This window comes from Anolis sagrei, chromosome Y (assembly GCF_037176765.1).
Source record: "Anolis sagrei isolate rAnoSag1 chromosome Y, rAnoSag1.mat, whole genome shotgun sequence".
Classification (NCBI taxonomy): Eukaryota; Metazoa; Chordata; class Lepidosauria; order Squamata; family Dactyloidae; genus Anolis; species Anolis sagrei.
In genome coordinates, this window is record NC_090035.1 from 78,278,598 (window position 1) to 78,291,464 (window position 12,867).

The 12,867-nt window shown below is 44.3% G+C and overlaps 1 protein-coding gene across 1 annotated transcript in view; it reads right to left on the reverse strand.

Moving 5' to 3' along the window:
- Positions 1-918: 918 nt before the first annotated feature.
- The window catches only part of LOC137095318 (delta-like protein C), a 77,246-nt gene continuing 65,297 nt past the window's right edge, over positions 919-12,867 (reverse strand). The window contains exon 9 of the mRNA XM_067461811.1: positions 919-1,405. Coding sequence (XP_067317912.1) covers positions 1,400-1,405 — 6 coding nt within the window. The 3' untranslated portion in view covers positions 919-1,399. The remainder of the gene's footprint in view (positions 1,406-12,867) is intronic.

Sequence of the window (12,867 nt, forward strand, 5' to 3'; positions counted from 1 at the left end):
GTTTCGTAATTATTTTCGCATGTCTGGGGCAAGTTTTGTAGTTGTTGTTTGTTTTATCACACCAACAGTCAACAACAGAGGGAGAGGGAAGCTTCAGAAGTTCCTCCTGTCCCATTTGGAGGGGTTTTTTTTTAGCATATTGCGCAATCTCGTCCGCCAATAACGAATCGATTCGTAATTTTACAAAATTTCGTAAATGTTGTTGTTTGTTTTATCACACCAACAGTCAACAACAGAGGGAGAGGGAAGCTTCAGAAGTTCCTCCTGTCCCATTTGGAGGTGTTTTTTTTAGCATATTGCGCAATCTCGTCCGCCAATAACGAATCGATTCGTAATTTTACGAAATTTCGTAAATGTTGTTGTTTGTTTTATCACACCAACAGTCAACAACAGAGGGAGAGGGAAGCTTCAGAAGTTCCTCCTGTCCCATTTGGAGGGTTTTTTTAGCATATTGCGCAATCTCGTCCGCCATTAACGAATCGATTCGTAATTTTACAAAATTTCGTAAATGTTGTTGTTTGTTTTATCACACCAACAGTCAACAACAGAGGGAGAGGGAAGCTTCAGAAGTTCCTCCTGTCCCATTTGGAGGTTTTTTTTTTAGCATATTGCGCAATCTCGTCAGCCATTAACGAATCGATTCGTAATTTTACAAAATTTCGTAAATTTCGAATTTTTTTAAAGGAAAATTTCGGAATAATTAAAAAAAACGAAACGCAAGGACCCCCTAAAAACAAAACGAGTGTAGAACCAATTTTTTCCATGGTTACCCAAGCCTATTAACTTCCTGTTGTGAAGGTTCACATTGTTGTCACACCTTTCCAGTGACCGAACGAAAAGACAGAGTTATCTTTCCTTCGAACCGTGAAGGAGGAAATACAGTCAATTGAAAAGCTTGAAAATTGTAGAAACACCAAGTTTTAAAAAAATGTCTAAAAAATGAGTTCAGCCCTGGCACTTCTGTAGGAAAAGGACCTGCCTTTTCTAGAGACCAGACAATTCCAGTACTGGGTCCTTTCCTGATCCCAAACCGCAAACTCGCCTTTCTTCTTCTATCCAAGAGAAAGCTCAAAGGTGGCTCTCCAAACCCAGTTCTGACTTTCCATTCCATTGGCAGGCTCCGTTCGTCAAATCGTTCCGAGTCAGTCTGTTGGTCTTCTTTCCAAAACAACAATAAAATTAAATATATATATAGCAGCAAGAATAAATATTAAATATTTTTTTTCCTTTTAAAAAGAGGAGTCTTTTTGTAATACTATCAGAATAAAAAAGTTACATCAGGACTGCTCCAGGAGTTCATTCAGTGTTCTCTGTAAACATCCCATTAGCTGAGAAATTTGGAAGAAAAATGAAATAAAATACAGATGCCGATCGCCAAGGCTCGGTAGAAGGATCTTCTTTAGACCTAGAAGTGAAGGTGAAAGAGGGCAGGGGAAAGAATTAGGACATAACCTTGTAGCAGATCAATCCCTTCTTGCCCCCTCCCCAACCCGCTTCTAGCCACAACCCTGTTTTCTCCATCGCAAAAGGGTTTCCAAGAAAGAACTCTAGTTTTGATTGTCCCTATTGAATTGTTATGTGGAATAAGTGGTGGAATGAGCAAATTGAATGTCTATTTGTGGTGTTTTTTTTTATTGACCCTGGAGAGCAAAACACATGTGACGGCGCGAGTGGCGTCACCTATGTGTAGAACTGTTAGTTGCAAGATTTAAACTGTTGCATCATGCTTAATCCTGCCCCTTTTGCCCTGCTTATGTATAGTTGTATGGATTGGTTACTTATAGCTGTCAATCAGTACTGTTTGGCTCCACCTCTTCCTGCAGGAGGGGAGTGCTTCCTTTCTTTTCATTCTGCCATCAGAGTTCCTACCATATGGACGTGAGTAAGAGATTTGACGGATTTGGGGACGAGGGACAGGGCCTTCTCTGTGGTGGCCCCTCGGCTGTGGAACGCCCTTCCCATGGACATTAGATCAGCTCCTACGCTAATGGTGTTTCGAAGAAAACTAAAAACCTGGCTGTTTGAACAGGCATTCGGATAAACAGTGCAATGAATATGGTGAACATAGGAACGGAATCATAGACGACGAATTTGGATCACGATTCTAGTCACGAGACGTTATTGTGTTGTTATTGATGTTTCATGCTTAATCCTGCCCCTTTTACCCTGCTTATGTATAGTTGTATGGATTGGTTACTTATAGCTGTCAATCAGTACTGTTTGGCTCCACCTCTTCCTGCAGGAGGGGAGTGCTTCCTTTCTTTTCATTCTGCCATCAGAGTTCCTACCATATGGACGTGAGTAAGAGATTTGACGGATTTGGGGACGAGGGACAGGGCCTTCTCTGTGGTGGCCCCTCGGCTGTGGAACGCCCTTCCCATGGACATTAGATCAGCTCCTACGCTAATGGTGTTTCGAAGAAAACTAAAAACCTGGCTGTTTGAACAGGCATTCGGATCAATAGTGCAATGAATATGGTGAACATAGGAACGGAATCATAGACGATGAATTTGGATCACGATTCTAGTCACGAGACGTTATTGTGTTGTTATTGATGTGGACCTTTGCAAAACCTTTGCAAAACTTGAGGCTCTCTTAATGACAGACATATATCGTATATACTCTAAGACAGGGGTCCTCAAACTATGGCCCGGGGGCCGGATACGGTCCTCCAAGGTCATTTACCTGGCCCTCGCTCAGAGTCAATCTAGGTATGAAATGACTTGAATATACTCTAAGACAGGGGTCCTCAAACTACGGCCCGGGGGCCAGATACGGCCATCCAAGGTCATTTACCTGGCCCTTGTTCAAAGTCAATCTAGGTATGAAATGACTTGAATATACTCTAAGACAGGGGTCCTCAAACTACGGCCCGGGGGCCGGATAGGGCCCTCCAAGGTCATTTACCTGGCCCTTGTTCAGACTCAATCTAGGTATGAAATGACTTGAATATACTCTAAGACAGGGGTCCTCAAACTACGGCCCGGGGGCCGGATACGGCCCTCCAAGGTCATTTACCTGGCCCTTGTTCAGACTCAATCTAGGTATGAAATGACTTGAATATACTCTAAGACAGGGGTCCTCAAACTACGGCCCGGGGGCCGGATACGGCCCTCCAAGGTCATTTACCTGGCCCTCGCTCAGAGTCAATCTAGGTATGAAATGACTTGAATATACTCTAAGATAGGGGTCCTCAAACTACGGCCCGGGGGCCGGATACGGCCCTCCAAGGTCATTTACCTGGCCCTTGTTCAGAGTCAATCTAGGTATGAAATGACTTGAATATACTCTAAGACAGGGGTCCTCAAACTACGGCCCGGGGGCCGGATACGGCCCTCCAAGGTCATTTACCTGGCCCTCGCTCAGAGTCAATCTAGGTATGAAATGACTTGAATATACTCTAAGACAGGGGTCCTCAAACTACGGCCCGGGGGCCGGATACGGCCCTCCAAGGTCATTTACCTGGCCCTCGCTCAGAGTCAATCTAGGTATGAAATGACTTGAATATACTCTAAGATAGGGGTCCTCAAACTACGGCCCGGGGGCCGGATACGGCCCTCCAAGGTCATTTACCTGGCCCTTGTTCAGACTCAATCTAGGTATGAAATGACTTGAATATACTCTAAGACAGGGGTCCTCAAACTACGGCCCGGGGGCCGGATACGGCCCTCCAAGGTCATTTACCTGGCCCTCGCTCAGAGTCAATCTAGGTATGAAATGACTTGAATATACTCTAAGACAGGGGTCCTCAAACTACGGCCCGGGGGCCGGATACGGCCCTCCAAGGTCATTTACCTGGCCCTCGCTCAGAGTCAATCTAGGTATGAAATGACTTGAATATACTCTAAGATAGGGGTCCTCAAACTACGGCCCGGGGGCCGGATACGGCCCTCCAAGGTCATTTACCTGGCCCTTGTTCAGACTCAATCTAGGTATGAAATGACTTGAATATACTCTAAGACAGGGGTCCTCAAACTACGGCCCGGGGGCCGGATACGGCCCTCCAAGGTCATTTACCTGGCCCTCGCTCAGAGTCAATCTAGGTATGAAATGACTTGAATATACTCTAAGATAGGGGTCCTCAAACTACGGCCCGGGGGCCGGATACGGCCCTCCAAGGTCATTTACCTGGCCCTTGTTCAGAGTCAATCTAGGTATGAAATGACTTGAATATACTCTAAGACAGGGGTCCTCAAACTACGGCCCGGGGGCAGGATACGGCTCTCCAAGGTCATTTACCTGGCCCTTGTTCAGAGTCAAACTAGGTATGAAATGACTTGAATATACTCTAAGACAGGGGTCCTCAAACTACGGCCCGGGGGCCGGATACGGTCCTCCAAGGTCATTTATCTGGCCCTTGTTCAGAGTCAAACTAGGTATGAAATGACTTGAATATACTCTAAGACAGGGGTCCTCAAACAACGGCCCGGGGGCCAGATACGGCCCTCCATGGTCATTTACCTGACCCTTGTTCAGAGTCAATCTAGGTATGAAATGACTTGAATATACTCTAAGTCTTAGAGTATATTCAAGTCATTTCATACCTAGATTGAGTCTAAGAGAAGCAGAGTATTTCAGACCTTTTATGGGCTGAAAAGGTCTCTCTCAGCTTATAACGGGGTCAAGCTGGGCAGTGGAGCCTGGAGGCCATTGCTAGCAATATATGATCTATTTCTCTCTCATCTTCCCCTCCCTAAACAGTGTGTTTTCTTTTCTGCTTCTGCTCTGCTTCTCCTCCCAGGCTGGAATGTTTTGAAAAGGGAAAGGAGGATAATTCGTGGTAAAATAAGGTGCCTCGCCTTATATTTGGGTCGGCTTATACTCGAGTATATATGGTAAATGTTTTCTGTCTTTGTGGCACAAGAATATGCATTTCCCCAAAATTTTTGAAACTATAGGTCATCTTTTCCTCTGCATTTCTGATATGGATACATCCACCTATCTAGCTGACCATATATCTGAGGAATGAGGATTGGGTGTGGATTCTTCTAACACATTTGGAATGTGAAAGAATCACAGTATTCCCAATTTACTCTTTTTGACCATCACTGTGCACTAAAGGTTCTGATCGAGGTGCAAAGACAGACTCTCCATAAGACTTAAAATAGAAAAGAAGAAAATTGTAGAAAGAAAGCTAGCTTTTTGTACTCACCTGTGAGGTGTTGTTCTCCAGCCCTCCCAGGTGCCATGGCAAAATATAGGGCAGGCTTCTCAGAGGCCTGGAGGAAGGGATGGCTTGCCTGACCCAAATTGATTGGCGACTGCCTCTAGGAACACCATGGCCCTTTCTGCAGGGTCCAGGGAACGCTTTCCAAAGTTGTAGCCAGCTTGCTTTGTAAAACCACCGATTCCTGAACAAACAGAACTTTCAGAATCAAGGCAGATGCTGCCATGAGGACAGCAGACTTTGCAGGCAGCAAATCTCTCCTCTCTCTATAGAATCCACAGCATTCTACCTTGGATCGCAGACTCAGTCCCAGCAATAGCCAAAAGCTTAAGAACAAGTCTTGCAAATCTTCTGTTCAGTGAGAAAGGGTCAGAGTCTGCCTTGACCTGTTGATTCAAAGCACCAAACGGATTTCCCTTGCCTTATCCCCCATTTGTCCCATAACAAGTTTGCACCTGAAGGTATGGTGAATACCTGCTAATTTTCATGCATCTCTCAGGGGGTGCAGCTTTTATCCTGTACGATTTGCAGAAAAAGCCTATATGAGGTTCTTGGTCAACAGTAAAGGAGTTCCTCTCCAAGAGAAAAGACTGAATTCATTTGTCTGGGTCTTCATTATTTTTAAGGCATCTGGCTAGGAACTGAGAAGGAGAAGATCTTGACACAAAGGCAGGATATCATAAGAGTCTCTGTTGTTGTTGTTCATTTGTTCAGTCGTCTCCGACTCTTCGTGACCTCATGGACCAGCCCACGCCAGAGCTCCCTGTCGGCTGTCACCATCCCCAGCTCCTTCAAGGTCAGTCCAGTCCCTTCAAGGATGCCATCCATCCATCTTGCCCTTGGTTGGCCCCTCTTCCTTTTGCCTTCCACTTTCCCCAGCATCATTGTCTTCTCTAGGCTTTGCTGTCTCCTCATGATGTGGCATTCAAAGGACTTCAACTTTGTCTCTAGTCTCCTTCCCTCCAGTGAGCAGCCGGGCTTTATTTCCTGGAGGATGGACTGGTTGGATCTTCTCGCAGTCCAAGGCACTCTCAGCACTTTCCTCCAACACCACAGCTCAAAAGCATCGATCTTCCTTGGCTCAGCCTTCCCTCAGGTCCAGCTCTCACATCCGTAGGTTACTACAGGGAATGCCATGGCTTTGACTAGGCAATGGATCTTTGTTGCCAGTCTGATGTCTCTACTCTTTACTATTTTATCGAGACTGGACATTGCTCTCCTCCCAAGAAGTAAGCGTCTTCTGATTTCCTGGCCACAGTCTGCATCTGCAGTAATCTTTGCACCTAGAAATACAAAGTCTGTCACGGCATCCACGTTTTCTCCCTCTATTTTCCAGTTGTCAATCATTCTTGTTGCCATAATCTTGGTTTTTTTGATGTTTAGCTGAGTCTCTGTTAGCCTCACAATATTCCCATATTCCTGATTCTTTAGAGAATAAATCTTTCCAGAGAATCTTGCAATGCCTGGCTAAGGAAGAGCCAAACTCTGAACAGAAGCATTGTGTCCAAATGGAGGACTGGTCTCACCCAAGGTGGGTCTGCACCAGAACTGGAGCTGTGTCATGCCAGCGTGAGCTCTGAAGGACTTTCTCACATCCCAGGAATGCCATACTTTACCTTTATGTCACTCCCAGGGAAGTAAGAGAAGGAAAGAAACAAGAAGAATGTGTTTTCTTGAGCATCACTGTTGTCTTATTGTGTTGTTGGATCCTTTGGAAAACCACGGTTTTGAGATTTGAGGGGTGATGTAAGAGATGTGAAGATGGAAAGAGTACTACAAGTTAGCCACGCTCTGTAAAGTCAAATCAAGAAGACAGGCTTGGATAGAGGAGAACTGTGTTGTCTTGAGCATCACTGTTGTCTTACTGAGTTGGATCCTCTGGAAAACCACAACAGTTTTGGGATTTGAGGGACGATGTAAGAGATGTGAAGATGGAAAGAGTACTACAAGTTAGCCATGCTCTGTAAAGTCAAATCAAGAAGACAGGCTTGGATAGAGGAGAACTGTGTTGTCTTGAGCATCACTGTTGTCTTACTGAGTTGGAGCCTCTGGAAAACCACAACAGTTTTGAGATTTGAGGGGCGATGTAAGAGATGTGAAGATGGAAAGAGTACTACAAGTTAGCCACGCTCTGTAAAGTCAAATCAAGAAGACAAGCTTGGATAGAGGAGGACTGTGTTGTCTTGAGCATCACTGTTGTCTTACTGAGTTGGATCCTCTGGAAAACCACAACAGTTTTGGGATTTGAGGGACGATGTAAGAGATGTGAAGATGGAAAGAGAACTGCAAGTTAGCCACGCTCTGTAAAGTCAAATCAAGAAGACAGGCTTGGATAGAGGAGGACTTACCTTTGCAAAGTGTTCCTTGAAGCTATCAGCTGCCAGCCTGAGGACAACTAACCCAGCTTTGGCTGAGGCTGAGCAGTGTTCCTAGAGGCAGTCTCCAATCAATTTTTTTTCATGCAAAGCCTGGTCCCTGCAGGCTTGAGAGTGTTTTAGGTCATGTCACAGAGAGTGGCACCTGAGCAAAGCTGGAGAAAAGCACACCAAACTTACCGTGCAGGCTTCTTCACAGCAGGGGATGGAGGGCATCCAGGAGCAGGTCATTCCTGACACTAACGTGGGCAGATGGGGCCATGCAAACCAGCAAACTACCCATCTGACAGCCCTTTTCGTCACATTTTGAGACACAATGTGAATTGTCAGTCTGCAACTGGAACCAAAGAGTCAAAACTTTGAAGAAAAGCTATCTGAAGCCCAGGCAGAAGAGAGACCCGTCCCTTTCAGGATGCATTTCACACCAGATTAAAGGCTTTTAGAGCCAAAGGCCAAATACTCTTGACTGTTCTCTCATAACAAGAAGATTATTGAGCAGGTGAACTTAGGATACCTTCATCCCAGAAATGAAGATTTCACAGTAACTCCAGCATTCCTGTCTCCATCACTGGATGAAAGTATCCTAAAGTAGGATGTTCCAGGGCTTGCCTAACAGTAAGGATCACTGTCAGGTTTTACAATGTATTGTAATGTAATATAAACTGAGTCATGCGCTGCTAATAGGCTTCTATTGGAAATGCTGAGTCATGCATTAACTGTATATAGGGAATCATTTGGGGAATGTGTTCTGGCCTAGTCCAGGTGATTGTGAATGATGCAATCCTGGGTCTGAGTTAAGTTAATGAGGTGGGAACCAATAAGAGATTGCTATGTGTAAATGTACAGAATTGTATATAAGGAAGTCGTGTACAGTGTATTCTCTCTCCTTGTGCTGTGATGTTCGTCGAAGGCTCTATGTAATTGATTAAAAGAACCTGTCTGCTAAGACAAGATATAACTGCATGCTGTGGTAAGCTTGTAATGTCATCTAGACTGGGGGAAAGACAATGGTAAAACTGACAATGGCCGGTCATGTGCTCAAGTGTATGTAAAAGAGTTCCAGAGTGAATGCAGGTTGTGGGAGCAGTTGACTGAACATACTGTGCAGGAAGAAGCTACTGGAAAGCGCTGAAGTTGTGCAACTCATCTGCTGCTGCTCAACAATCACATTCTTGCCCTTTCCAGATTTGAGAAGATGAACATTGTTGGAATGGTTGCCTTCCAAAGGCTCCATCTGAAGTGGAAAGGGAAATCACTGAAATGTGTCAAATAGGAGGAAACCCAAATGTCTCCTTGCTGCTTGCTCCCATGTTCTTAAACTCATTTCTTGGAAAGGTTAGACTAGCCCTCTTCTTGCTACCCTTCATAAGCAAGCCTTTGGGAAAGTTATGGAAGTTTTGGAAGTTATGCCAAAATATTAATTCCTAGTGAGCAGACATGGAGAAGACTTTGTTTCATTGGGTATTGTCAAAAGAATAAAGGGTATCGCTTTTGGTTGGGACGAGGCAGAATTGTTATTACCAATAAAGCAGAGTTTGATGGTCATCAGAATTGGAAAAATTCACATCAAAACTGTCAGGATTAATTTAGTTATATGTGTGTTTTCAAATGTGCTTCTATGTAATTCCAAAATGGATTCTACTGTGTATTAGAAATGCTGTGCAGAATGTTCATGAGGCTGTGATAATGTAACCTTGAGAGAAGTGAGATAATGTTTGCTCTTGCTGGGAACAGAAGGGAGGATCCCGTCTCAGCCAGAGAGAAGAGAGATAAGCAGATGTGTCGAGACTTTCGTTTTGATAGTTCCTGATTGTAGCTCGCTGTAGCAAGACGTGTAGTTTGAATGTGCTTAGTAAACTTAGTTTCTTTTGTTGCTCAAAGCCTGCAGAGTCCTTATTTTACAACACAGTGTCTGCTGATCTAGCAAACCTTCTGCTGCGCTCCCCCAAACTCTGACACAAACAAAGAAGTATTTCTACAATTTCTAAGTATTGAGCCTCAGGAAAGGGAAACTACAAGCGAAAGATCTAGAAATTGAGAAATTGATACAAAGACAGAAATAGTACAGGCAAAAGAAGAGAAACTAGAAATTCCATGTATAAGTAGCCCTAGTGTAAAAACAGAGAATGAAACTAATAAAAATGACAAAAGATGAAGGGTTGGTGGAAATAAGGGAAATAATTGAAATCCCTAGATGATCAGAAAGGGCTAATAAAGATGTACCACCAAAAATATTTATGGTCCCAGAGGTAACATTTAAAAGAAAAAAATGAATTGTAAAATTGGGTTGTGGTAGGTTTTTTCGGGCTATATGGCCATGGTCTAGAGGCATTCTCTCCTGACGTTTCGCCTGCAGCTATGGCAAGCATCCTCAGAGGTAGTGAGGTTTGTTGGAACTAGGAAAAAGGGTTTATATATCTGTGGAATGACCAGGGTGGGACAAAGGACTCTTGTCTGCTGGAGCTAGGTGTGAATGTTTCAACTGACCACCTTGACTAGCATATAATGGTCTGACAGTGCCTAGAACAAACGTTTGTTGAAGGGAGATGTTGACAAGCTGGAATGTGTCCAGAGGAGGGCGACTAAAATGATCAAGGGTCTGGAGAACAAGCCCTATGAGGAGCGGCTTAAGGAGCTGGGCATGTTTAGCCTGAAGAAGAGAAGGCTGAGAGGAGATATGATGAGGGCCATGTATAAATATGTCAGAGGAAGCCACAGGGAGGAGGGAGCAAGCTTGTTTTCTGCTTCCCTGGAGACTAGGATGCGGAACAATGGCTTCAAACTACAAGAAAGGAGATTCCATCTGAACATTAGGAAGAACTTCCTGACTGTGAGAGCCGTTCAGCAGTGGAACTCTCTGCCCCGGAGTGTGGTGGAGGCTCCTTCTTTGGAAGCTTTTAAACAGAGGCTGGATGGCCATCTGTCAGGGGTAATTTGAATGCAACATTCCTGCTTCTTGGCAGAAAGGGGTTGGACTGGATGGCCCAGGAGGTCTCTTCTAACTCTTTCATTCTATGATTCTGGAGCTGATTTCCTTCCCACTCAGACTAGACTCGTATCTATTGCATGTAAAGAAAAATTCCAAGGCCTGCCACTCAGAAAATAAATTAATAGAGGAGTTGGAGTTCCTTGTCTTGCACAACAGGGATTCTCCTTTGACCAGAGTTTGCTGATTCGCATGGCTCTGCCTGTTGGAACAAGAGGAAGGATAACCAAGAGCTCAAGGATACTCTCCATCCATTGACTGGGAATTCCACGACATGGTGCTTTTAAGTCTTCTTTCAGGACACAATATGTTTGAACATTTTGAAAATGAATTAATATTTGCATTCAGATCCATGCTTCCCACTACATCTTTTGCACGAATCTTTTAACAATTTGACTTCTGATACCTATTTCAGTGAGAACGATAGTACTTTGATATGTGATGTATAAGCTGATCTCAACCAAATTAATGCAACCTGTTGCTGTATCATATGAGTTAGTCACCCCATCCATTTCAAGGCATGCACCAAGGAAAAGAAATAAAAATGTTGGCTTACCCATAATTATTTGCACAAACAAGAGTGCAACCCGTCGAGAATTTCCTGTAGGACTCATCTATCACGTCAGTGTAAAAGGATGCCATGCACATTTAACTCACATAATAAACCTTCCCTGCTATAGAGTGGAATCTCATATAGTTCCTCTTGACCCTCTCTATGCATTGCTCCATCCTGTCTGGTTTTCCAGACATGATGGGGCAATTCATAAGCAGCAAAAGATGGGTGTACCTTGGAATAAGTTGCGCCCCACAACTAGATTAAAGTATAAATACCTGGCCTTTGCTAGCTATTCATCATCAGTGCAGTAGCCCTTTCTATCAGTGGAAATGCCTTTGCCAACAAACCTACCAGTGAGATTACAGAGTACCTAAAATCAATAGGGACTGGGTGCAAGATAATCCCCATGAAATACGAGGGGTATTTTTTAAGTAAGGTCCGTTTTGTTGTAGACACTAGTAGTTCGAGCGCGTGCGTCATGTACTGGCATGCCTCGGGAACAACTATGCTCAGTTTCCGCTCATTCTGCAACATTCAGGATGTGTATCTGACAGACATTCACTCACTTAGTGGCTGGTGTGAAGTCCAACACGTGGTTCTTCGAGCAATGATAGACTGTGTGCAGCTCCTCTTCCAACTTTTTTCCCTGTTTCAAAAGTTAGTCAACAACCTGAGCCTTTGGAAATCCAGAATCTAAATTTCAAGTTTAATCTCTTGGCTAAAGACCCAAGAAGGGGATAAAATAGGTTAAGATGAAAGGTGTAGTTAGTCCCAAGTCTGCCAAAGAGCTTTATGCGAGGGGTATTTTTTAAGTAAGGTCTGTTTTGTTGTAGACACTAGTAGTTCGCGCGCATACCGCAACGAGCGTGTGCGTCGTGTACCGGCATGCCTCGGGAACAACTGTGCTCAGTTTCCGCTCTGTAGCTAACCCGTATGGTGCTGTTCTGTGCTTTAAAAATGTTTAAGACTATCAACTCACCCTCCGCATGTGAGGTTCGCTCAGTGATACGGTTTTTGTCAGCAAGGAACCTGTCTGCTGCAGAAATTCATCGACAGATTTGTGAAGTGTACGGTGATACTGTTAGGAGTGAAAGCAACGTGCGTAAGTGGGTACGACAATTCCAAGATGGCCGTGACAACGTCCATGATGAGGACCGCTCTGGTCGCCCTTCTTTGATTACAGACGATTTGGTGGCTTCAGTTGAAGTGAGGATTCGTGAGAACAGGTGCTTCACAATAACAGGTCTCTCAAACGAATTTCCTGATGTGTCGAGATCAGTGTTTTACAACATTGTTTCTGAACACAAAGTTTAGGAAACTGCTCTCGTTGGGTCCCGAAACTCCTAACAGAGGACCACAAAAACCAAAGATTTGAGTGTGTGATCAAATCAAATTGTCTGTAATCAAGGAAGGGTGACCGGAGTGGTCCTCATCATGGACGTTGTCACAGCCATCTTTGAATTGTTGTATCCACTTACACACTTTGCTTTCACTCATAACAGTATCACCGTACACTTCACAAATCGGTAGATGAATTTCTACAGCAGGCAGGTTCCTTGCTGACAAAAACCGTATCACTGAGCGAACCTCACATGCGGCGGGTGAGTTGATAGTCTTAAACATTTTTAAAGCACAGAACAGAACCGTACAGGTGAGCTACAGAGCGGAAACTGAGCACAGTTGTTCCCGAGGCATGCTGGTACACAACGCATGCGCTCGTTGCGGTATGCATGCGAACTACTAGTGTCTACAACAAAACAGACCTTACTTAAAAAATACCCCT